General features: G+C 38.0%; 2 protein-coding genes across 2 annotated transcripts in view; one reads left to right on the forward strand and one right to left on the reverse strand.

Annotated features, from left to right (window-relative positions):
- Nucleotides 1-4,008: 4,008 nt before the first annotated feature.
- ZFYVE21 (zinc finger, FYVE domain containing 21) lies at nt 4,009-13,543 on the forward strand (the record flags this gene model as incomplete). Its single annotated transcript, XM_010287810.1, has 7 exons — nt 4,009-4,059; nt 6,008-6,176; nt 7,908-7,983; nt 8,696-8,787; nt 9,640-9,693; nt 11,260-11,402; nt 12,790-13,543. Coding segments are annotated over 7 exons (621 nt in total), but the record flags the coding sequence as incomplete, so codon positions are not given.
- Nucleotides 13,544-14,661: 1,118 nt separating this feature from the next.
- The window catches only part of PPP1R13B (protein phosphatase 1, regulatory subunit 13B), a 45,508-nt gene continuing 33,874 nt past the window's right edge, over nt 14,662-26,295 (reverse strand). The window contains exons 9-16 of the mRNA XM_010287809.1: nt 23,027-23,196; nt 21,664-22,165; nt 20,314-21,092; nt 18,607-18,744; nt 18,388-18,521; nt 17,484-17,650; nt 16,435-16,634; nt 14,662-15,538 (exon numbers count right to left, since the gene is read on the reverse strand). Of these exons, the coding sequence (XP_010286111.1) occupies nt 15,497-15,538; nt 16,435-16,634; nt 17,484-17,650; nt 18,388-18,521; nt 18,607-18,744; nt 20,314-21,092; nt 21,664-22,165; nt 23,027-23,196 (2,132 nt within the window). The 3' untranslated portion in view covers nt 14,662-15,496. The remainder of the gene's footprint in view (nt 15,539-16,434; nt 16,635-17,483; nt 17,651-18,387; nt 18,522-18,606; nt 18,745-20,313; nt 21,093-21,663; nt 22,166-23,026; nt 23,197-26,295) is intronic.

Consider the following 26,295-nt stretch of genomic DNA (forward strand, 5'->3'; position numbering starts at 1 on the left):
TTACCATATCAGTTATAAGTAAAAAAAAAAAAGCGTTCTTTGTCCAAGACAAGAGACAATTAGCAAATGTTGGTGTGACTTTTCAAATATGCTGGCTTCTGCTGTGCAGCCAGTAACACTCAAATTCAGTAGCTTTATTTTTCATATACACGAAAAGTCTCCTGGCTTATTTTTTAAAAGTAAAGCCACCTAAAAATCATGGCAGTTAGTAGTTTTGCAAAACTTATACTGAAATATATTTAAATTTTTAAATTTTATGTCACAAGATTATACAGTCTTAAAATACCAGTTATTTTGAAGAGTTTGAAGTGTAAAACGGAAGTGGGACTACAGAAGACCTTCCATTTGGTAGTCTTATTTGTAATATAAGTAATGAGTTGAGGTGGATAAGATAATGAAAATTTCTGCTGAGCATCATTAAACTTGAGACAGAGCATAAAATGTTGGTCACTGCCTGTGCCTTGTCTAACCCAGAATATCTCTGTTAATCATCAGCAGAGCTCAACTGATGATGGTCCCGTTTAGGAAATCTTGGACTAGAAATTGAGTAAAATTTGTGACAGTGATTTCCTACGGCTCCTGGATCGCTGTGGGAGGCAACTGAGCTTTATGTAGCTGGGTCGTCTGTTGACTCAGGCTGTTGGTGGTGTGACACCTGTGGTGTGACGGAGCTGCACTCGGGCTGCTGGCAAACTCGTGTAGCTCAGGCAATGAATTGGCCCTGCACAGTGGTAGTATCAGACATCATCATAAGCCCTATCTGCCGTATATTTGCATCGTGTTGTTTTCCACTCTGGTAGCAGCTCTTTTGGTCAGAGGCATGTTACAAGGTGTGATTTGATGAGCTTGTGAACTTTCACATTTGCAAAAGTTCACTGTGCTAACAAGCTTAACCAAGTGCTACCTTGCATCACTTCTTGAATCACTTTGTTACTGTATATGCAAATAAAGCGTATGAAGTGTAACTATAGCTTCCTGGCCATCTACAGTATTCTCATCTCTGGCTGGATCCAAAGTATTATGCAAATTTGTTATCACACTTTAGCAAATGCGTAAGTTCCACTGTATTTGAAATGAACTAGCTCTCAGTATTTCTAAATGAATAACAAGATCCAACAACTGTTGGTTGTTCTTCCATTTTCCTCTTGCTATATGAAGTAATTTGATATTAGTATTAGTGGTATGTTGATTGTATGTGAAATGAATATACCAATGACATGCATTTTAATTTAATTTCTTGTTTCCTATCTTTTTCATAGAATAGTTTGGGTTGGAAGGGACCTTTAAAGGGCATCTAGTCCAACCCCCCTGCAGTGAGCAGGGACATCTCCAACTACATCAGGTTGCTCAGAGCCCCATCCAACTTGACCAGAAATGTTTCCAGGGATGGGGCATCTACCACCTCTCTGGGCAACACGTGCCAGTGTTTCACCATTCTCATTGTGAAAAATCTCTTCCTTATATCTAGTATAAATCTTCCCTCTTTTAGTTCAAAACCGTTACCCTTTGTCCTACCGCTACAGGTCGTGCTAAAAAGTCTGTCCCCATCTTTCTTATAGGCCTCCTTGAAATACTGGAAGGCTGCAAGAAGGTCTCCCTGGAGCCTTCTCTTCTCCAGGCTGAACAACTCACTTTCCAAAAAACTCAGATTTGCAGTAGTTTTAAAAAGCCTGTGTCTTGAAGACACAAAAAGTAACTCGGACATCAGGCTTTCTACTCTGTAAATGTGATTAAAAAACCCCCCTTAAGCTATAAAGATTAATTCAGTACTCACGCGCTCTCTAATTATGTCAACATATGGATGAATAGGAAGGATTCTCCTTTCAAGATGTTTTTCTATAGCAATCTGTTCATGGGCAAAGTAGAAGTTGATATTACGCAAATGGATTCACTTGATTTTGGTTACTTAAAGCAGAAGTGCCTTGAAAGAACTGTGTATCAAGCCTACTTGTTTAGAACATTTTTGTAGGAAAATCCCATTCTGCGATGCCTGCTACCATATGCCATTTGACATGTGGTTTATTTATGACTACTCTATGTATCAGGCGGTGTTATCATGATAGGTTTGGAATTCAGAAATATTTTTCTATGGAGTTTAAATAAGAGAAAATGGATAACTTTGTTCCTTCCTGAAAAGCCCTTTGTATGTGTAGCATAATGTGTATGAAATCTATTTAGGACAGTATTTAGAAGAGCGTTTTTTTCCCCCTAGTTTGTGGCTTGTCCTTTCTAATTCCTGACAAAAAAAAAAACCCCAAAAAACCACAACATATTTTTATTAAGAAAATTAGACTCTTGATAAATTCAAAGCATACAAAAATTCTTGCCATCTTGTCCCAGACAAGCTATTAAGCTACACGTGTCAAAAATTAAAACACGAAATCAAGATCAGTGTAGAGTAAAATGTGGTATTAGCTGTAGAGTACTCCTTGTTACAGAGATGATACCTGGTGAATACTGGAGTTGCTTATACTGAAGGTTACTCATCAGTGAAATTAGAATGAGCTTTTCTACAGACCTTGTGAGAAGAGGTGGTTGGATTACTTAATTCAGTATGCTGTTTGAAACAACATTTCCTTTTCTTTGAGGAAATATCCTCAAAAGAAAAACTCCTCAAAGTTCTCTTTTGTGTTTAGAATTTAGGATTTAGAAACAGATCATTTATTGTAACAAATGGTGCAAGTAGCTATTTACGTTCCATTGCAGTGACTGCCGTTACTCTCTAATTTGTAAAACTTTTGTTTAGATGGGGGAACACTTCATATAAACTGTTGCAAATTATTAACAATCTTGTACTTCAAAAGAACATGAAAAGTTTCTACAGAATTTTTAATTAATCTGCTGTTATATTTTCTTGGCTATACTTACTGAACTTGTGATGGTGGTTGGGTATCTGCTGAAGCACAAGTCCCTGAAATAGTTGACAAAAGCTGTTGTAACCTGAAGGAATTTATAGAAGATAAAGGGTTAAGTATTGAAATCTGTTAATTAAAAGGCAAACGGTGATTACTGTGTGCTTAGCAAATAGCACCTGCTCAGTTTAGGACATGCTTTTAACATGACATTCTACTGTAGTCTGAGATAGGTAGTCTGGTTTGAAGAATTTAGGTTTCTAGAGTTGTAAAACTTCCCACAGGATCTAACCATGTTCTCCTGATTCAGATGTCAGGCACAATTTTGCATTAATATTTGCAAAGAAATCTAACAAAAATTGCTTTATAAGCAATTGGAGAGTGGTTTTCAATATGGTGGATAAAAATACATAAAGTCTTGGTGAAAATCTAGTGATCTAAATGCTGAGTGTGAGCCCTTGGGTAGGTGACTGTCTATATAGAAAATTTTAATTATTGTAATAATCACTGATCACTCCTGCTAAATTAGAAGATCAAAACTGTCACGCCTTAAATTCGACTTAGTTGTGAAAGGGAAACTTCAATTTTTTTTCTCTCTTTTCTTTTGGGAGGAGTGTGGGTGTAAGCTTGTTTTAGGAAAGAGATATTTCAGGAAGTGACATTTTGTAGCTGGAATAAAAATTAAGTCTTAGTGGCTTGGAAGAAAACCAAGTATCTCCTAGCATATTTCAAAAATATGTAAGTACTGAGAGCATTAAAATATGTAAACAATGTTTTAGAGAGTCAACAGAGCATCACAGTATAGGATGACAACTTCTACAAAAACAGTCAACTCTGGAATGTATGACTGTCTGGATAGCCAAACATAAGCATGATAAGTACTTCTGAAATGTAGTTTTGACTGCTGGCAGGTTGCAGTATTCCTTTGGACGAATGAGTTTAGCATCTTTTTTTATCTTACAAATGGGGATGACATCATTTTGCTACATCAATATTAAAATAAATGAAAGCCATCCATGGTGAAAAGATAAAGGATGGAAATTTGTTGGAGGTGTTTCTATTTAGGGCATAGAATAAAGCTCAGTCTTTATATATGGTAGTAGGATTAAAGGTTTAGAAATCTTGTATATTAATCATAATTTTTACTGGTTTATAGTGCCCGAGATGTATGCAGTGTGATACAAAATTTGACTTCATAACTAGAAAGGTAAGAGAAATCAATGAAATATAAAGCATTAACTGTTGCAAAATACTAATGTGAACTTCTTTTGATTTAAAATGTAGAAGATTTCAGTAGAATAGCATGCCAAGTCTGATGTAACTTAAAGTAGTTTTTCTTTTGGTTCTGCCTTTTCTGAGTAGAGGTCCCTTTTGTTTTAATTCTTTTTCTTTTAAATTCTTCTTGTTACTCAGTGTGTGTTATGTAGTTGGAGTTTTTCTAAATTACTGGGTGCCCACAGGGTTTACATTCAAAAAAGAGTTAGAGGAACTCATGCTGGAGTGGGCTGCTAACATCAGTACTGACACAGAAACCAGATCAATTAATTCAATTGTGTTTTGGGAGATAAAATTAGTTGTGGAAATGTAAGCAAAAATCTTTCCAGGAGTAATGAATTATAATCTTACATTAAAGAACCATATTGTTAAAATGCGGAGAACCAAAACTCAGATTCTCATTCTGTTCTAAAAGTAAAACAGGGTTTATCTCAAGTTTGGAAAAGGAACTTCTGATTAAAGTAGAAAGTATAAACCACTTTGATTACTGTGAGCCGTAAGTAAGCTTGCTCTATGAAGAGAAAACACTAGCATTAGAAAAAGTTAGCAGGTCACTGTGGAATGCCTGCTGGTGTACAGAATACTACTATCAGAAAACATTCTGCTGATATTGGGGTTTCTGATGGAGGGGGAAAGCAGCCTCCCAAAAAAAGGCCAACAATGATTTTTAGCAGGGAATGTTATTCCTTTGTATAACTACATTGACACGCTCTTAGCCTGCGCTTATGAAAGCGAAGAAGGATGTGGAAGTGTGATTTGTAGTGCAATGACATAGTCAGTGGCTTTTAATTTATTGTTTGGCGGGACAGGGAAGGAGAAACTGTAAACCAGACATAGTAATATGTTATACCAGATAGGTGTAAATTTTCAGGAGGCCTGAAGAGCCTTAGGATGTCAGTTAGTGATCCTAGTACTCCCAGATCATGGAGTGTACTTTCTCCTAGCTCTTGTTTTACCCTCGAGTTGGATGTGTTAGGAGTGTGGTTGTTGGTTGGCTAGAGCATTTTGATTGAGAAGCCTAATTCATTTGGCTGCTGTGTTTTACTGGTGTTAGCTTTGGGAAGTAAATGGAGGTAGCCCTGGGAAATAGGTACTCCAGAGAATTTTGCATAATATTTGGAGGGAAAGCCTAACACTGACCAAAACTGAAGTGTATCAGTTTCTTGTATCAAACTGTTCCAACTTGCTTTGAGCCACAAATCAGTTCCTGCTTGCCTGGGCATACTTGTTCTGACATGAGAACTTGCATCAGGAAGACCTGGTGGGACTGTCACGCCCCAGTAGTGATTTGGAGCACAAGCCACTTGTTGCAGATTTAGTAGCTGTGAAACACATTGCAATAGTAGTTCTGGTTTTGCAACTTCCTTGGATTTGTACTATGCTGCCTGATATTTCTGATAGAGAAATAGCTTTAGGCTTTAAGTTTCCATGGGAAAAACTTGAGAATAAGTTTTAAGGGAGAAGAATAGGATCTCCAGTTGAAGTTTCTCAAGACCTTTGCTTGGAAGTGGGAAGGGACCTAGAAACCACTTTTCTCTTGTGTTTTTATTTATGGTAAAGTGAAGGATTTACTGGACGCTGGAGAAGCCCTTTCAGTGCCTTGTCTGGTCTGCTTTAGGAGCATGTTTACAGAGGGCTAACAAAGGCTTATAGAGCTGCTGTTCATACTATACTCAGTCCTTTGTGTTTAGTCTTCAGAGATTTCTTTTTACCCCTCTAGCAGTTAAATTTCCTTTACCTGTCCCTCAACTTGTATGTTTCACACCTGAGAAACTGTTCTGTTTCTTGGGGAGGAGGATATTTAATGTAGTAACTTCATCAAATTATTTCCTAATAGTTTCCTGTGTAAATAAATAAACAAAATGTTCTCTCATGCTTAGCATCACTGCCGAAGATGTGGAAAGTGCTTCTGTGACAAGTGCTGCAGTAAAAAAGTGCCTCTGCCTCGCATGTGCTTTGTGGACCCTGTGCGCCAGTGTGCTGAATGTGCCCTCATCTCTCAGAAAGAAGCAGAGTTTTATGACAAACAGCTCAAAGTGCTCATGAATGGTAGGGACTGAATGCATATATATGCTGGTTTGTTCTCATTTGTATTTAGTCAAATGTGGTGTTGAACGAATGTGAAGCAAGTGTAACGCCTGTTGTCAAACGAGCTGCAGTTTTGGTTCCTTTAAATACTTTTTTGTTGCCATGCTTCTTGTTTGCCACTTAATAATTCTGTGTTTTTATTTAGAGAGAAGTTTACCCGTTTTAGTCAATGTTTACAAAGATTGATTTAATTAAAGGAATTTTTAATGCCTCTGAGACAAATGCATGTGCAGTTTGCATTTTTCTTAAAATAGTGCATCTTTTAGCCAAATTCCTGTTACATTAAATCAGGATGAAAAATACTTAACAGTAGAGAATATTTTAATATTTTCTAACAAGATACAGTGCTTGTTTCAAGCTTCATCTGTAAGCTTTGATCTTGTCTATGGCCTACAGCTATGGTTGGTGGCAGATCATCATGAGTGGTCAATTTTGCACAGCATTAAAACTACATGCAGTACAGTAATTCATGTTCCAGTTACTCTGAGAAAGCTGAGTCTTCAGTTTTTAAAATATTCTGTGATTGTTCAGTTCCCTTTGATGGGCTCTCAACTCTCAGCATGATGCCAATGTCTATAATTGGTAAGCTAAACCCCACATCTTATTAGCGTGAATGTTCCTAGGGAGATTCTAGGTTCAGAAAGGAGTATGTGCATCCCTGTAATACACAAATCATTCTTCACTCTGCTGTGCAGCTGAAGATGTAGATAAGGTTTTAAATAATGTATTTTAAACTGAAGATTTTTTTAAAAAGCTTGTCCTGCTTGCATTTGTGTTCTGCAATTCAAGTCTGAAGTTGTTCCTGACTTACTGCAGATCTCAGTCAGAGGGATGGTGGTTATGATGTCCTTTGCAGTTTTGCTGCTGTTGCTTCTGTATTGCTTCAGCAGCAGCCTGGGGATCCGTGCCAGAGGGTCAGTGAGACTGCGTAAAATTGTGATACAGACAGCGAGGTGAAGCTCTCTGAGGCTGCATGGTTCAGTTTATGGAGATGAATTGCAGACTGTTTGGCAGGGCAGTATGTTGTTATTTTTTTCATTGCTCAGACCAACAGTATTGGGATTAGGTAACACAGGGAGCATGAGGCACGGAGGAAATGGTTAGGCGTGTAGTCTGCATTATTTTAAGTTATGAATCACTTCACTAATGTAACTAAGATGACTTTCCCAATGTCAGAGAAGCTGTTTTGAGCAGGAAGAAACATAACATGAAGTTCATAGACCTCAAAGTAAGACTGAGCTAACCTTCAGCAATGAAAAAGAGGTGTCTTTACTGTTTATTAAGCGTAAAGCTGAATGTCGCATCCTGCTATTAGATTTTTCTGACATTTTTTTGGAATACCGAAACAATAATTTGTATGACAGTGACAAAATAGGGTCTTTAATTGCCTATTTTTGCCACCTCCAAATCTGTTCCGATTTTTAAAAGGTTCATCTTGGATATCATGTGTATTTCTACAACATGTGGGAGAAATTACATAGCAATTGTGAAAGGTCCTGTAATTTAGAACATGATAATTAAAGATCAGCTTTTTATACCTGAGTGTCGTGCTGATGTTAATCAGTTTAACATTTCAATTAGTCTCTTAATTCACGCAGCTCGGTGTATTAGGTGGAGTAAGTTGAGTGCAGTAAGATACTTGAATGTTTCTTCCTAAACTCTGCATTAGAATATTAAAACATTTCTTTCCAGGTGCTACATTCTTTGTAACTCTGGGAACATCTGATAAATCTGAGCTCATGGTTTGTCGACTCTCCAACAATCAGAGGTGAGAAAGATTGTTAGAAATTGCACTTGTAAACTATGTTATTGTTGCACTTACAGCTATGTTATTATCTAATAACCTAAACAAAATATAAGAGTGAGGTGCTGTCAGGATCTTGGAGAGAGTAATCAGACTGAAAGGATAGGTGCAACTTTATTGGAGTAAGTTGGTTTGAATTTTGCTAGCGGAGTGGATCAGAATGCGTTACAATGGTGGAGCTTGACTCACTGATAATGCCTCTCAGTGCCACTGGAATACAGTGGTTTTGCCAGCTAGTAGGAGGGCAGGGAGAAATCTGTAGCTACTGAAAAAAGCTTGTTTCAGAATGATTCTAGCACTGCACCATATTGTTTAACGTTACAGCCAAAGCATTACTTTGGTCACTCCAATAATTTGGTTGGCTAGAATGCTTTACAGACTATGTTCCCTTCTTCCCCCAGAACTTTGGAAGAATGCTTTTAATATTTTGAAGGGGTCTTCTGGCAAACTGAACCATAGGTTTTGTGGGTTTTGTTTTTGTTTGTTTTTTCCTTTAAGTGAAGAACTTCAATGAAAAGTAATTTTTCCTGCTTGATTTCTCTCCCCATCGCAAAGAACATATAAACAGCCTGTCACTGAGAGATTGTGTTTATTTTTTAACTTTGATTTGGACTTGCCATTGTAGAAGAAACAAGGTTTGTTTTTTTTTTTTTTAATAATTTATTCTGTTATGTAGATACCTGGTTTTGGATGGAGACAGCCACTACGAAATTGAAATTATACAGATTTCAACTGTTCAGATACTTACAGAGGGATTTACTCCTGGAGGTAATTTTTTTCATTGAATACAAATCGACTGTTAAGAAAAAAATATGTGAGGTTGTAATTATTGTTCGAGCCAGACAGTGCATTTCTACATTATTAATAACTTAGGTATAACTATGTTAGTTACAACTGCTCTAAGAATAGAGTGCGATGTGTGGAACCCTATCCATGTGGCTACTGGGATTTGGGGGGAAACTTAAGAATTGAGAAATTGCCTTAGTGATCTAATATGGGAGAGCTGCTTGATAAACCTGAGTAAAGGTGGTCATCATCTGTTCTGATCCTGTCTCTTGGTTAAATATAAATATCTGTTGATTCAAAAGCTCATAGGAGGGAACTGTTAGCCTTGGTAGCTTCCATTTCAGAATCCAGCTGGGGTTTCTCTTCTCCTGGTACAAACAATTGTGAGGAGAGTGAGAGAGAAACGGAGGAGGGGGGTGGGGAATAAATAACTAAATTATGCTTTCTTAATTTCATTCGAGATGAAGGGATGGCCATATGAAACTGGTAACATCTGAATCAGAGGGCAGCTACTTAGTGCCTTCTCTCTTACCAGATTTTTAGAGTATTTCAGGATGAACTTGAATATGATTTCACTGAAATGAGAACAAACAAGGTCAGGAATTTTAATAATTGTTCTTCAGTAACACCTCTGTCACTGCTAGAATTTTCTAATCGGACAGCCTATCTGTGCAATATTCAGTCAGTACAGCACGTTAACTTTTAATAAACCTACCTGGGTATTCAAATTGACCAGATGTGTTGCTGAGTTACTTAATGCTCCCATAATTCCTTGTTCACTACTCTTCTGACTGCTTTATCTTTTTGCCTGCCTGCCTTCCTTCCTGATGGTAGAAAAAGATATTCACACTTACACCAGCCTTCTGGAGAGCCAGCGTATTACTGAAGGTATCACCAGTACCTTTGAGCATGGCGCACCTAAGCATGTTGTCATGATCCCTCTCCCATCTTTCTTCCTCTGCAGTGCTGGTTTTCTGCTTGTTCTACAGCTGTTAATCAACTTAAGACAAGTTATGTTCAAATCTGAAGTTTATCTATTCCTTCCCATCTCTCTGTTTAGTAAACTGAGTGAATGTTTTGTAACTTTTTGGAGAACTAAAACATTTGAGGCCTTCTCTAGACCACATGTGCTATTGCCCACGTTAGAAGAGAGAAGGGAAGATGAGAAATAAATGTCTTTAGGTACATGGTATTACACATCACCTACATCAGCAGAGGTGTGCTGAATTGTGTATTTCAGAAATGAATAATATACTTCTTGTGTACTGTGCACTGAATAAACAAACTGTTAATTAATGGCTTACTTTTACACTTCTTCAAAATAAATATGTTGTCTTGTTGTGTAAGGTGTGTTCTGCCTGAGTCAGTAATGTCCTGGAATGACAGACATGGGCAGTGTGAATAAATAGAACTGGTCAAGGCGGTAGGTGTTTGATTTATACTGGTTTATCTCTAAGTAGGACCTTAATCTGTTAGTCTGACCAGTTGGCTGCAGGGGAGCGAGTGATGAAGAAGTTGCACTTCAGTTTATCCTAGAAGAGGAGATAATAGCTACTTCTATAAACACTGTTTGCAGGCTTTTGATCAGGTTGCTTAGACTGAGATTGTCTGTCTTTGGCTTCTTGGATATTACAGTAATGGCCTCTGGGAGCCCTCTTGTGCAGACAGTTTGCAAAAAGTGTCCTTCTCGGTATGGTGGAGCTGTTCCGGGGGCTTAGTTTATGCTCTACTGCTTCAGGAAATAAGCCATGCCAGTGAAGTCTGTGTAAAGCATCAATGTGCTATTCTAAACAAAGCTTTTGTTTCTTTTTTGTATTTTTGCTTTGGTTTATCTTAATCTCTATGCAGCTAGAATAAAAGAGATACAAACATCTTGCTATCACGCAATGTCAGAGCAATGTCTTTTGTAGTGGATTTCCCTCAGGAAGTAAACGATGTTGCCAGTTGTCATCTAGCCTTGCATAAGCATCTTTCCCACCCTCCACCCTTTGCCAGATTTGGAGGGACTTCTGGCTGCTATGCCAGACTGCAGATGAAGCAAGGATCCCCTTTTTGGTGTCGCTCTAACTGGACACTAGTAATTTGGTTTACAAACTGCAGGCTACAGTGTGAAACTATGGCATCTACTCAAGAGAAGAGATGGCAATATTAAAACATGAGGGTATTCTTAGTGTATGTAGCTAGTGGCTTTACCTGATGATGGCTTATGCACGTTCTGCCCTGGGGACTGCCAGAGAGAATTAAACACTACGGAGTCTGCACGTTCCATTGCCCGGCATTAACACCTGTGGTCACTACCTCCTCCGACATGGCAGTTGTTTGTGCACCTACAGGTGCTAGCGCTTTGGTTTAGCGATGAGACTGTGTTCTTCAAACATGCTTATTAGCTAGACGTTGTTGTGTTACTTAGCTGGTAAAACCTGTTGCTGTTCAAGATTTTACTACTTCTTTCAGGAGGTAACACTCGTGCCATCGGCATGATTCTGCAGTATAAGGTGCCAGGATCAGAGGAGCTAACGCAGATGAAGTTTACAGCCAGTGAAGACCTCAGCTGTAACAAGAAGCTGTCGGCAAGCTGGCTGGCAGCTATGCACAAGGTAAGCAAACATACAGAAAGCTGAAGAAAATCTTAACACAGGCTGCTTAGGAGCACATAAGAGAGCATGCAGCCTTAAAGGGCTTTTTTCTTTTTATTATTATTTTTTATTTAAGGATTTTAGGGCCTTGTTGCTTAAGAAAACAGAAGCCATGGATGGTTATTATGAACATGACTTTAGCTTTATGCTAAAGGGACTTGAGGACGATAGGCACTACAGAGGGTTTCCTGAGATCTTGTGTACGTCCTTAGGTGAAAAGAAGGTGGGAATTAGACTTTCAAGTTCCTTGGGTTTTTGTTACTCACTGAAGAACGTGCATGGTGAAATATTCTTTTGAACTGAAACTCGGCTAGTTGTTTTTACTACTTTCTGAAGGTTTAAAGAAGTTGTTGATTTTTGAAACCATGAACAGGGGTGGGGACAGCACCCTGGGGAAGACTGTTCCATCTTTTGTTGTTAGGCACTATATGGCTAACAAAACTGACATTTATTATTTCCTAAGTCAAGGTTATGGGAGACAAAAACCAAAACCACCGCAACTAGTTCTGGAACTTTGTTCATCTGATTGATAATTAGAACTGTAATTTATAAGCTGTCCACAAATGTAGGTGTGTGGCTGTTGGCCGCTTTATCACCATTGTTAAGCCCCCCAGCCACCCCTAACTTCAGCATCTAACTGGTGTTCAGCACAGTGCACTCAAACTCTGTATTGCCATGCGAGTTACACTTTAGCACTTCCTTACACCTATTCTCATTCATCTTTCATGAGTGATGCAACTTCTACAGGTACAGTGAGAACTGGTACTTTACAGATAAGCTTAGCACCTTCCCCCCACCACTTTGTCTCCTTTGACAGGAGTTTAGAGTAGCTCAGGTTTGAGTAACTGATCAGGGCAGTGAGACTCGCAGAGGTCCTAGTTCACAGCAAGCGGTAGGACGTGTTGCTAGAGAATGCACGTGCCTTACCCTCACTGGTTGATTACTACAGTTTGAGACAAATGGACCACCTCACCCAAACTTTGCCAGGGGAAGCACTGAACAGAGTAACATTGTTTACTGCATATGGTTGGGCAGATTACAAAAATCTCAAGAATACTACTTCTGCCTTTTTCAAAGGTAGTTTTGATCAGAAATGGTAATTGCTGACCAAGAAGAAACAAATAAATATAAGTTGATCTTCAGTGACCTCAGATTCTGCACTTAAAGTAACCTTGGAATAGTTTCCAAAAATTACTGAATGCCATTAAATGCCTTAGACTAAGGAAAATAGCAGAGGAAGAGTTTAAAGCCTTGGGTTTAAAGAAAAATTTTCGGTGGGTGGGAAGGAGATGAGGTGGCTGCAAGTGAAACTTTTGGTTAACACTGTGACATTTTGTCTTCATGTTAGGCAACAAAACTTCTTTATGAGTCCCGGGACCAGTAAGAACAGCAAACTGTTGGCCCCTTGAGGGAAGACACCAGCCTCCATGGAGCTGCCTCTCACATTCTGCTAACATTTGCTGTTCTTGACCCTCTCTCATTCCAATGTGGTTCATTATGTAAGAACTGGCAAATACAATGTGAGTATTTTTTTTTTTTGAACCATGAGTATTCACTATAGTGTGCAATATGTATACAATTAATGCTTTAAACAGCCTCACCTTTTAAGACTTTGTATATTTTGTTAAGCCTTTATTGGCACTTAATATGCAAGTGACCTGCACTACAGCTAATGTACAGCACAACTTTTATAATAACAATTATATATACTGTTTGCTACAAAAAGCAAACAAATGCGTGTGTCTCTTCTGCAGAGAATAGCTTTTGGGTATAGATCTCAGGTTTTTCCCTCTATCCAAATGTTTAAAAATCAATGTACAATAAAATCTGCCTTAGATATGATTTTATAGAAGTCATGTGATTTTTTTCTTAAACATTTCATTTTAAACATCTAAATATTTTACCAAATAGCACCAAATTGGACTTACATGAACATGATCTTGAAACTTTCCTTCTGTAATAAATAAGCTTCCTGAATAATTTTTAGTTTTATATTTTCTTTTTGGTAATGAGCTTTTGTTAATCTAATTGTAATGCTATCTGAAATTGTGTACACTTTAATGTACAAATATGAATAAATGAATTCACTTATTTAAAAAAAAGCGGTGATACTTAATTTCACAGTATATAACTTCTTTAATGATGGATACTGTGCTCTCTTCTCTAAAACTTTGGACTTTTTCTAAACAGAACCCCGATTTTAGTTCTGATTTTAAGTATTGATAACTGGTTCAGCTGTTGGGATGAGTCCTCTGGCTACATGTACTGAGCCAAGTGTCTTTCTGGTAAAAACTGACTAAGCAAGCACAGGAGACTGAGGTGTCAGCCTGTGTGTACAGGACCCCCTGAGAGCTCTTCTAGGCAAGTACTAATTTGTCCCTGTTGGAATACTGGAGTACCAGTGCAAGGAGGTTCCAGAATTGTTTGGCAAGTCATTTTCTGTGCAGCTGGTGAAACAATGAGGAAACTTGAGTTAACAGAACACTGTGAGCTGGAGTTACTTTTTTGTTGTAGACATGACCAAAGGCACATCTACAGTGGCTACCTAGATAGAAATACTGGAGAATGCAGACGTGCCATAGCAGTACTTTATTGTGCACATTTACATTTCTCTGAATTAGTGTATCATAGGCTCTTGAAATCATCACATTCATGTAGCAAATTCTTCAACAATAATACCCTTTCACTTTTCACCACAATATATACAGTTAATGCTAACCTGTGGTAAAAGCAAGTTACAGCACTGCAGAAATGGATATATAAATTATACACAGAACTTGTACATGAAGAATTAATCAAATTGCATACTGTTAAATGGGAGAAAATTACAAGAAATATGGCTAAAACTTATAATGGGAAATTCAAAATATACTTTTGGTATATAAAATCATGTACAATTAAAATTCCAGTGAAGTGCATTTTTTTTTTTTGCTTGAAACTACAATGTAGTGGAATAGGTTATTGCATAACTTGCCTTGGCAACAGATGTAGGCTGCCAAGAACCACAGAAACTGTCCTCAAATAAGCTCTTGCCTTTCTTAAATCCTTCTCTAAACCTTGTTTCTTTCTTGTCCTTGACTTAGCATCTACACAATCCTCTTTCTACTTCTATCACATCCTTCATATTTTCTCCTAGACTGACTCAGGCAGACTTCAGCTGACACAGTATAACCCTTACCAGACTCTTCCCCTTTTCAACTATTGCACTTCCATCCATGCAGACGTACAAATCCCTTTAGCTGCTGCAAGTTCAGTACTAACTGTTTTGTCCAGAATGGACAAGCTCGGGTGGTTAGTAGGGGACCCTTTACATTAGTAGAGGTAACACTGGTGCTGTAGGCTGAATAATAAGAAAATAAAACACCAAGTGAAATAATGTGTAGGGGTTTTGAGAAGTGTAAAATACTGTTGTTTTGTTAGTTCTCTAGCTTGATTCTAAATGCAAATAATACTAGATGCTAGGCTACGTAAAGCTTTTGTTGGGGTTGTCTAGGCTAGGATTTAAGTGTATAGCATGTTAGCGCTTAAAATCCTAGCCTTCATAAAGCTTTGGTGACTACTTAATCATACATGTAATTAATAGGTGAAGATCTTGTGTCCTAGAACCCAAAGAGCTGATCAGTAATGAGAACTCAACATTCACTGGTATCGAACAAAATATCCAAAATCCTGACATGGGACAGTTACTGTGGGGTTGGAGCAAACTGGACAGTGTATCTGCACTCCGCAAATGACACCCCCAAACATTTAACACAAGAAAGCTCCTACCACGGAACTTTAACTTAAAACACCGCTTTAGATGACAGTTGGCGCAACACTGTAGGTGGTGGAGGTATCGCTCTCCTCATCAGTGGCGGGTCACATAAAAATGATCCTCATCTACAAACTGCAGATCTTGAAAATCTTGGATGCTGTCCATTTAACAAGAGAAAGCACCATTAAAACTAAGTATCATAGTTTTATTTCTCTGTGTGAAATGATCAAAAATGATGGCTCCAGTGTATGTTTTAAGTTTCCAGTTACCAGCATGGTATTGCACTGTTGTACAACTGAATTCAAGCAAGGGTTCGCTGTCTAGGTTTTATTCGTGGATATAACTGTAAAAACAGAACAAAAATTATCAGGTTTTGAATGGTTGATACCAAGTTAAATATAAAGTCAATATAACCAAGGGGTGCTTGTTAACAAGAACTGGGTGATACGAAGTGTTTTGGTGACGAAGTTTTTGTAAGCTACAGCATGTTCTTAGGTTAATTCTGAAAAATGAAACCAGAAACAGCAGGAGGCCAAGGGCTGACTTATTCCTGCCAACAGCAGCAAAATTGCTGCTCTGAAGATGACTTTGTTTATGTAGCTGAAGATCCCAGACTAGACTAAAGGATGCTTTTACGTGAGTACAAGAATTCTCTGTTGAGCCTTAGAGAGTGCTTGTTTCTTGCTCTACGAGGTTTTCTTACACATTTTGTCCTCTGTATCTCTCTACTTAGTGGTAGCCTTACATTCCTTGTGTCTCATGATAGCAGCGTCCCATTTGACTGAGAGCAGCATCAACGACTTGCCTAAAGCTGTAATCTTCAAGGCTTGTCCCTGTTTTAAATTTGTACAGATCTGTACATTGCTTATCTTGTGCCAGGCACTAAAAACCTTCCTAAAGAACCTCCTGGGCCAAAGCTTCGAGCTGCCCAATAGAGCCACCACACCTTACATTAGGGCCCTATATTTTAGCCAAGGTGGGGGAGGGGGGAGCGGGGAAAAAGGAAAAAAGATTAAAGCATAAAGTATACTAGACTTGGCAAATAAAAAAACAGCGCTAGTCTAACCACAGCCTCTACTTTTTGTTCGCAATGACAGAGAGGCCAGTGCAGTACACTGCACTTCACATCCGTGTACCCAGATGATGCACAGAGGGATTCTGACCAAAGATCCATCTTTTGTTCCAACTTCAGGAGGAAGTAAAAAGAGGAAGGGAGAAGGTAACTGAAAAAGAGCTTACCCCAAGAAGATTTTTAGGCACGTAGCCTTCTTTATCATTGAGGCGGGCCCACCACCACTCTGTTTCGTTGTCATCCTTGCGTCTTAGAATAGTAATGGCGTCGCCCTCGTGGAATGACAATTCATCATTATTCTGCGCTTCGTAATCCCACAGAGCATACACCACTCCTTTATTCATTACTCCCAACTTCTCTTGCACTCCTGTTCACAACAAAATTAGAGAATGCACTAAATGGTAAAATATTCTATTTTTCCCTCTGAGATTTTGAGTATGGACACTGTGGCCCAAATATTAGTCTCTTATTAATACAATTTCATTAGTTTTCAGTACTTCCATCATGAAATGCTTTCAAAAATTTAACTGCATGATAAAACCAAGTTTTACAGAATATTTGAAACCACTTTAGAGCATGAGGTTTTTCTCATTTATTATATATGCAAGAGAAATTTTACAATCTTACTTTTATTTAAATGAGGGTAAAAATAGTTTTACAAATGTTTGAGCAAAGCAGCTTTATAGAACCGCTGTGTATTTCTCGCAGGCCTGCTTTCTACAACAGACCTTACACAGTAACACTTGAAGCTTTTGAAAATCTGCACAGTGTCAGGTGTGTAGTCTTACAGAAGCTTATATCCTCTGATGTAAATTAAAAATGACTACTTCATCAAGGTGCTTTTCTTGCAAAACACATCTTAGTAACTAAAGAACATTTAACTTACAGGATGTGTTAAAGCATACATGTTTCATGTGATCTGCTAGAAATTTGTGCATCTCTGTCAAGACACTTGACAACTCACTGGCAAAACCTTCCCATGGAAGCATTTCCTTGAAATTAATAACGTTAGAAGAAGCCTGTGAAGTAACTCAGAGAACAAAGGGACTATGAGCAACAAAAAGACACTTTTGTTTTTAGCATTTTGAAAGAACAGGTGATGGGCAATATTGTCCAGCCGGGGGCCTAAGCAGATGTTTCATGCAGATCAGAGAGATAGAAAGGGATGAATTTTAGAAAAGCTAAATAAAGTTTCTAAAGTAGTGTCACAGCTTACCATACAAGAACTGGGAACACTGAATATAACCTTCTTCCATCTCTTCACACTTGTCTGCAGCAGTTTCTATATCACTTATAGTTGAAGCAAAAATAGCTGCCCCAGATTCAACCAGTAGTTTACAGAGATGAACACTATTGCAAGAAGCAGCACAATGCAAGGGTGTCCTGAAATAAAGCAAAAAATGTACAGATGAAAAAATAAACTTCCAGGAATCTTAACTATTTTGTCTTGCAAAACAGAGCTTAGCCTGTCTATTTTTAAAGGAAATTGTTCTTTATGGTTATAGTATATGTATGCATTGTCTAAAACCTGTCAAGCAACTGGAGTGGATTCCAGGATTAACCTGACTCCAGTAAAGCCAAACATTGTAAAATAGAGGTTAGCAAACATCGATTTTCATAGCCTACAAAACTGCTGGGTATAAAAGGGTATTTTCCAATAGGAGGAAATTTGAAGGGTAGAATAAGGTGAGGGTGAAACAGATCAGCACAAAAAGGTTTCATGTCCCCTCCAAATGCTTCAAAAGAGCTAAATCTACCTCCAGGGCTAGATTCTTCCAGAACACCAAAATCTCTGGTGGGTTATATAAAGAAGAAACTTAAACAAATTAACTTTTGTCAGTTGTTGTTTACAGTTTAGTTATTTCAGCATGTGAACAAGAAATGCAACTACATCACTAAGTAAAACCAAAATATAGTATACTTGTACGATTTAAGTGCGCTTGCACGCGAGTTGAACAAAGTGTAACCTTGTATTTGAGTTCATCACCACCTACAGCTTAGAAAGTGCTCATTTGCTGGGGGCAAAGGGGAAGGAAATTATTCCCAAAACAGGGTGTGACTAAATTTTGAATCAAAATGGCATTTCTCCCAGATGCTAAGTTAAAAATCTTGACACTTACCATCCATCACTATCTGCTGCATTTACGTTTACACCAAAATCAAGCAGGAACTTCACAATGTGGTGATGACCAGCACACACTGCATTATGCAAAGGGGTAATTCCTTCATCATTTGGTTTACTGGGATCATCAACCTGTTAAGAACATGAAATAGTTCAACTTTTCTTTTTTTTTTTTTTTGGAAGTATTTGAAGAGGTTGCCATTTTTGAGAAGCTCACCTCATATATGATCCGTTGTACAAGATCAAATTCTCCCTCCAAAGAAGCATCTAGGAGGAGGGCCAGTGGATTGAACTTCACTCTCAAACCGTGGCCTGTTCTTTCTGAGTTAGGTTTCTTCAAGTTGGTACGTTTTGTCTGAGTAGAGATAAAGGTTGGAAGGCATCATTTCAGGTTGCGTTAAGTATTACAAACAATTCAGTTACTTTTTAGCTAGATTAAGAATCCCATCCTCCTTAAATGGTAATTAGAACTATGCAAATGTTTCAATTATAAGGTCTCTAAATATAAGGCGTGATCACTTACTGCATGTTATTCAGGTAAAAATGAAAAAGCATGCCAATATAATCTAGAGGCTTCTAACTAAAGGTAGTGAGTACAAGGAATAAAGTACTTCAGTCAATGGTTTTTGAGCACCACAATCTTCATTGTGTCTCACATGAGCTGGATGTGTTTCTGGTGGGCTGAGACACTGTCAAAACTTTGCTTAGACTAGAGAGCACGACACAGTTAATCCTGAGTATCAATCTCTACTCAGAAGAATCTTTGCCTTGAATTAGCAGAAGTACCTGCTGTAGGTCACTACTGAGAAGTTACGAGTTTTGCTATGGGAAAGTAAAGTGCGGAACACGAAGCTGTGTTACATGACATTGTAGCTGCTGTTATCAGAAGTGGCATTGTCAAGATCTAAAACATATTTAAATGCATTTTGAGAATATTCTCAAAACATTCGCATGTGTCCTTGTCACTTTCCAGAAGAACATCTCTTATTAGTCACAGCTTTTATGGAGTGCTCTTAGTCTCTGGCACTGTAAGATCCATTTTCATTTATGCTCCTATTTAGTATGGCTATTTCAGTTTGGAAATAAACCTCTCACAGTATGAATAATATCTGTTGCTAACAAATTCTATTGTCCCAGAAGTACCCTCGCCCACTTGTGCTCATGGAAGATGCGTACAAGGCCCTGTGCACATTGCAGTCAGATTGTAAGAGGAATGCAAGGTCCCTATGTGAATCAAAAAGCGGACACATTCTTTGCAACCAATGTTAAAGTGAGTCATATCAACAACTAAGAATAAAATTCAGTTTTCTTCCTATTTTCAATTCTCCATACCCTGTAGATTTTAGTAATGACAAGCATTTAAAAGATTTTGGTGCAGCTGGAGGAGGGACTTTGAAAGCAATTCAAATTATGCGACAAGCCCATTAGAAAAACATTTCTGCTAAAACAAGTCAGCTGTGTTGCCATTGTATTATCAGCCCTAGTCTCACATCTCTCTACTCAGACGGGAAAAGGAGTACGCTTCTCCCAGGACAGCTATTTCAGCTTGTTTGCAAATTAAAAAGCTTCCCACCACCATAGCTTACCCTTAGTTTCATACAAATAATTATCTTTGTAGGCCCGGCAAAATGGAAAAAGTATTTTAATGGAATCTCAGATCCCAGAATCAGTTCCACAACAAGAGTATATCCCCCAAAAGTTCATACATAACCTCCTGTTGCCTCTGTGCATATTTTTCTTATTAAACATCTAGATTAGTAAAGAAACTAATCCATTAGAATCCTTCTTGGAGCCCCCCGGCTTTGTTTTCTTTTCAGTATCATGAAACTGGAAGTGCAGACATACCGTTTAGCATAAGCTTACCATCTTCCAGTTATGTTTAAACACACAGCTAATTCTATAGTTCACAAAACTGTCTTTTTGCTTTGTTACTTACTGGAGGAAGTGGAGGTGGAAGAGCAGGTGTCAAAGGAGCTTCATCTTCTACTGGAGAACTGACCTCGGGCGTGGGACTGGGTGACTGTTCAGTAGAAGGAACTATAGCAGGATTGTTGTTGTTATCTTCAGTTGTCTCAGATGTTTGATTTGTGGTTTCAGTGCTTATCAGTTCCTCAGTAGCAGGAGAAGGTAATTCATTATCATTGGCATCTGAGGAAGGGGGTGGCTCATCAGGAAGAGGAACAGTAGGCTGCATGGAAATAGGTTCTTCAATATTGCCATTGGTACTAGCATTACCATTATCAACATCAGCTAAGATGCCTATGAAGTCCTGTGGGTTGCTTGGCTGATAAAAAGGAGCACTTTCTATTCCTCCAGCAAGAGTATTAAAGCGCTGATACAATAATTTTTGTATATTGGGTCCACTTGGGCCTTCTGGTTCAGTGATAGAACTACGCTTCTTTAATGGCCTAGGAGCATTGGCCAATTTTCTTCTCAGAGCTTCAAGGTCAGCATCACTTTGATATCGTAGGGGTGAATGCACAATAGGTGTGAGCTTAGTAGGACTGAGAGGACGAGGAATGTTCTCCACATTGCTATTTTCACTGGATGGTGGAGCATTTTCCAGCTCTTGATCTTTTTCAGAGACCTCAGTCTGAGGCTGAGATTGTTGCTGTGAGGAAGTCTGAGCAGGCAAAGAACCATGAAGGAATGGCAAGGGTGAGGGAGAAGTCGAACCAGATTGTAGTACGGGTTTTCCATAAACTGAAGAAAAGAAAGATGAAAACAGTGAAGAACTGTTCTCAAATTACATAATAAAATATTTGCAAATAAACCACGTATGTATCTGTTGCTACTTGTTTGACACCAATAAAGAAAGAAAAAGAAAAAAAAATCAAATTAATTATATTGGAACATATCAAAACAGAAATAAATGCTCACCTGTTGGTGATTGTGATGCTTCTTACAATTATAAGCTACAAGTAACACCTGGAATGTTTCTCCTCTTTCATGAGGAAACAGTAAGAGGAGAAAAACTCTCCCCTCCAGACACTGTTTTTTCAACTTATTTCTGAGACTATTGGTAGAGTATCCAGACTGTATTGTTCTAATTGCATCTTGTTTTAAATAAAAGGTAATTGAATGTATACTTATTTATAACCCACAAAAATATATGGGATCATATTTCTGCCATGCCACATAAATAAAAATATCTTTCTTCTTCTCACAGATTTAGACAAGTTTTTCAAACTGATTTGGAAAGTAAACTAAGCCCGAGAAGTAGATCTTAACAGTTTATTTCAAAGGAAAAAAAATAAAGCAAAATATATTCTACCTGCTTTTACTGACTTATTTAAGGTATTGTACACAGCTTGTTGATAATTCTTTGGTGGTGTTGCTTGCTGAAGATACATTGAGTAGATGGAACTGGAGTTCACTGTCTGTGGCCCTTTTCTGGGAGACTGAGGTCTTGATCCTTTATCAGCTAGAAAAGGTCTGATTGCCACAGTTAAAGGGAGTTCTGGCCTGCCATCTCCTCCTGGAAACAAGGGAGGACCGGAGGGTTGATATGTAGGGCTGGGAGGCACAGAAATTCTCTGTTGAATCTGTTGTGAAGAACTGGGCTGATGTACACTGCTTGGCGGTGGAAGCGGAACAGGTCTTTGCCGATTTGTTATACTGGTGCCAGGTCTGGGCAAACTGCCATCCTTTCTTCTTTCTAGAGAATTTGTAGAACCTGTTCCTAAGGGAACTGGACTTGGATAGGTCCCATAGTTTTGAGGCAACTGCTTGCTTACACCAGGAATTGTTGGTGGCACCTTCCCGAGATCAAGACCCTATTTAAGAACAATAAAAAAAGTATACACCATTTAATTAAATAAAATATTTGTGAGCAAGAATATTTCTCATTCAACAAAACATACTAACAATCTTGCGTGACAGCAAAGGAGTCAATACAAACAATTTGTGTTCCTTAATCACTAGATATGGCTCTACCTGAATTTATCACAAGACCTCATGGTATGTCAGACAGAGGCCACTCTTTAAAAGGCATCTTCTGCTATAATACATTAATACAAACCCAAAACTATTTGCATACTTTCAAAGCCTAAATAACTTGTTCTAGGTTCTGGATCTCAGTATGTAGTTGATAATGTATTTGATAATAACTAGTGTGATAACAGCGTTTACTAAAACTTTTTAAAGACAAGGTCCTTGTTCTTTAAAGATTACAGTCTTAAAGAATTCATAAAGTACTAGAACAGCAGTGCTGACAGACACCACCAGTGGACTAAAGGATGGCTTTAATAACTTTTGTGAGATTTTTATGAGAAAGAGAGTGCATTGAAAAAGTGATAATCTACACCAAGAAAAAAATTAACGGATATTTGAATTAGAAAAATAGGAGGGTGCGGGAGGTGATTAGGAGAAGCAAAGGGAGAGAAAAGGGGAGACCAGATATACAGAAGAACAGGAAAGAATATGAAGTACTGAAGTTGGGGAAAAGAAGAAATTGTAGTGTGATAAGAACAGAAAGGAACAGGAGGAATACAAAGGTAATTTTATTTCTAACTTTTACAATAATCATCAGCAGGGAAAAGAAGTGGGTATGTAACTGAAACGAGTTCAGCTATAGAAGCCAAGTGTTCATAATTTCAGCAAAACAGATCTATAAATACATCACAGATGAAACCCACCAGCTTATCAGTACTTGCTAATACTGAAGTTGGCAAAGGCTGGCTGGATATAGTTCCTTGTTTTAAAGCAGTATCCATGCTTGATTCTTTCCAGTCTGTGTTGGAGATCTGAGGGGGTTTTACCACAGGGGTTGAGCTCTGTTTAAGTATTGGCCAATTTCCATCATTAGCTTGAAAACAGACAAAAATACTATATTTAAGATAATCCACACCACCATTGTAAACAAGCAAAACAACATGTGAAACGGAACAGCTTAGATTACAACAGGATTAATCTGATTCCAGAAATGAGATAAATCACTGGTAATGCTTGATTCAGAAATCAATACCGAAAGCCCAATCACTGCATATAATATGCTGTTCATTACCCTTTTGCATTTCAGATTGTATTGAAATTTTCTATAGAAAAAAGGATGGTTAAAATCTTGGTTTGAGTGTTGCCTTCTAATAGAATATGCAAACAAGCTCAAAACAAAAAAAATACTTACAGAAACACTTCATCAAGATATTTCTTTTGGTACTATGCAGAGACACTGTCAAATTATGCTAAATGTTAAGTCTACGTAAGCTCTGAGTGGATTTACTCCAAATTTAAACTATGGTTACTAGATTCTTTCACTCATAACATGATGTAAAAACTCATTTCAACAATGGAGTGGAAGAAAAGCATACATTCCTTTGCTGGAATTGGCAGTTAACTTACCTTTTGTTTTTCTTCAGCATACTCACCAGGTTAGAATTCCCCCAGAGATTTAATTTTAAAGAAATTTATAAAGTCAGCTGACAACTTCAACTCACAGTGTCAAGATACAAGTCATGGGCTTTTATCTTCACTATATGCAAAAAAAATCATGCATAGCTGCACAGAAACTGAGGCAACAAATCCTTAATGAAGTCCTAGATATATTACTGTATTAACTGCAAGAGACCATTTAGTTTCTGTTCTCTTAAGTAGGCAAGAGAGTTTAAATAGCCTTAGTAGTTAGATCTGTTTTATAGTAACTAGACAGATCCCTGGTAAGATCCTAAGGCTTTGATTTTTTTTAAAGATTAAACTTCAGATTTCTCTTACTCTAAGGAAGACCAGAAATCCTTTCTCCTTCCCTATTGCCTGTGACTTTACTAGAGGATAACAATTGAAATGGGGTGTGTGTGGTGTGCATGTGTAGATTTACTGAGATTTCTGGACCCCATAAGTAAGACAACATCAGATGAAAACCGGGTATTTAATGGCAAGTTTCCCATGTCATTTCGGTTTTAAGCCCCTGGAAAACAGAATTGCAAGGCTATTTCTAGAATTTTTTGCCATCTTCTGTGTAGTATAGCGGATAGTCTAAGAATAAGCTGCATAGGAATATCCTAATTACAGTGAATTTAATGTCACCACTCTACTTTCTATCCATGAGCTTTATCCTCTTTATTGACCCATGAGCCTTATCTTCATCTTCCCCCACCCTGCCCTGGAAATGACAACCTGAAGATTTCTTGACAATTACCACCTAGTGTTTTCAGTATATGAGTGCAAATTCACTCTATTAGCTCATAAACACATTTATAGGCTTCTTAAAATCATATCACTTTTAAGTTAGCAAAAAATAAAAAATTCTACTTCTGCATTTAAGCTACCATACTAATTATTTCATAATTGTATGTGCAGACCATTCCTTGATATTCCACACACTCAGATCAACTGTGTTTGAATTCTGAGAGATAATTACTTTGGAGCATGAGTGTTTTTGTGGTTAGTCATTTAAATAATACTTGCATATTTTCACACTGAGAATATAGTATATAGTTCAGAAATCGCTTTTTACACTTGAAAACTATGAGGAAGTGGTGAGGCCCAGCTTTAGTGCTGGCAACATCCAAGAACTAAAGATGTTGGGTATTTTGTTTGGTTTTGTTTTTAATCATCTGGTTATCAAGAGCAAGACCCAAAAAATGACTGTCTAAACACTTTGACCCTAAATAATGACAAATTTTCTAAATATGCACTGAATTAGCATTTACTGTACAAAATAGACAGAACGTTCCGTAACTCCAGTAAGGTTATGGTTCAGTAAAACTTCTGACGGTCGGTAAAAGGTATTACAACCAATTCATGCTGAACATGAAAGTATCTTTGGCCGTAAGTTTAGCTATTAAGAAAGCACTTACAGAAACAGCAGCAAAAATCCCAAAGTATTTATCTTACCTGCAAATACAAACCCGATCTTCTATTAGAAAGACAGTTATACAAAAAAACTTCTTGTAATCCTACGAATTCCAAATATTAGCATGTTTATCTCCAAATTTTGAGGTAAGAGACTGGAAATAAATTCAGACTCTCTGACTTCTCAGTTTCATTCTACTTACATAAACATCAGAATTTAACTGTTCCCACCTTGATGTCCTTCATGTCACATTTTTTTTATGAGCACACCTCTCACGTACTCCCACAACCCAAGCTGAATCTCATGCACTTAACGAAGCTGCTGTTGCAATCTGCAACTGTAGCGTATGGTGCCAGAGGCGGCGCGATAGGTGCTAAGAGGAGGCAACCAAACAGCATCTGCCCTCTTTGGTTAGACTGAGCAGGTCCAAGACACTCTTGCCCATCTGATGGCAACGCCCTTCTGACAAGCCCATACTAGCTCTTGCTCTCAGCCACCCCATAGCCATTTCAGCCAGCTGGCTTCATTTTTTCCTCCAAGTGTACCCTCTTGTCTGCTGCTTGTAAGACTATCTTAACACCCAGTGTATTTCAACTCCCACCAGTCCCTTTTGTATTTACATAAATAAGGCACTGACATGCAGACACTAAAGTTTTTTAGGTAAAATCAGAGAAAATGCTTAAAATTACTGTAGGTCTGGATCCAGGATACTTACTGCAACTGAAGTGCAAACCAAATATGATGTTTTTGTCCATTGCAAGATTCTTGCTAATGACTTGGACAGAGTGAGCTTTTTATCCCAATTCTGGCGCCCAGTGCACCATGGAAACTCAAAGTTTCCCACAAAGTAACTCAAGCTAAACCTGTATGTAATACATCTATCCAACCTCAGTTTTACCAAAACATGCTTTGGTGATTACCATGAATTTTCTAGTAACAATTAGAAAATGTCAAGGTTTTTCAATGAAGAAAACTCATCCCTAGTATACTACTCCAGTACTCCAGGGATGAATTTGCTGCAGATCTTTTTCCTTCAAAGATGAAAAGCAACTTTTCAACAGTTTTACATTTCAACAGCATCTTCTGCATGCGAGACCACAACGCAAGTTCTAAAGA

The sequence above is a fragment of the Phaethon lepturus genome, unplaced genomic scaffold (assembly GCF_000687285.1).
Source record: "Phaethon lepturus isolate BGI_N335 unplaced genomic scaffold, ASM68728v1 scaffold16495, whole genome shotgun sequence".
Lineage (NCBI taxonomy): Eukaryota > Metazoa > Chordata > Aves > Phaethontiformes > Phaethontidae > Phaethon > Phaethon lepturus.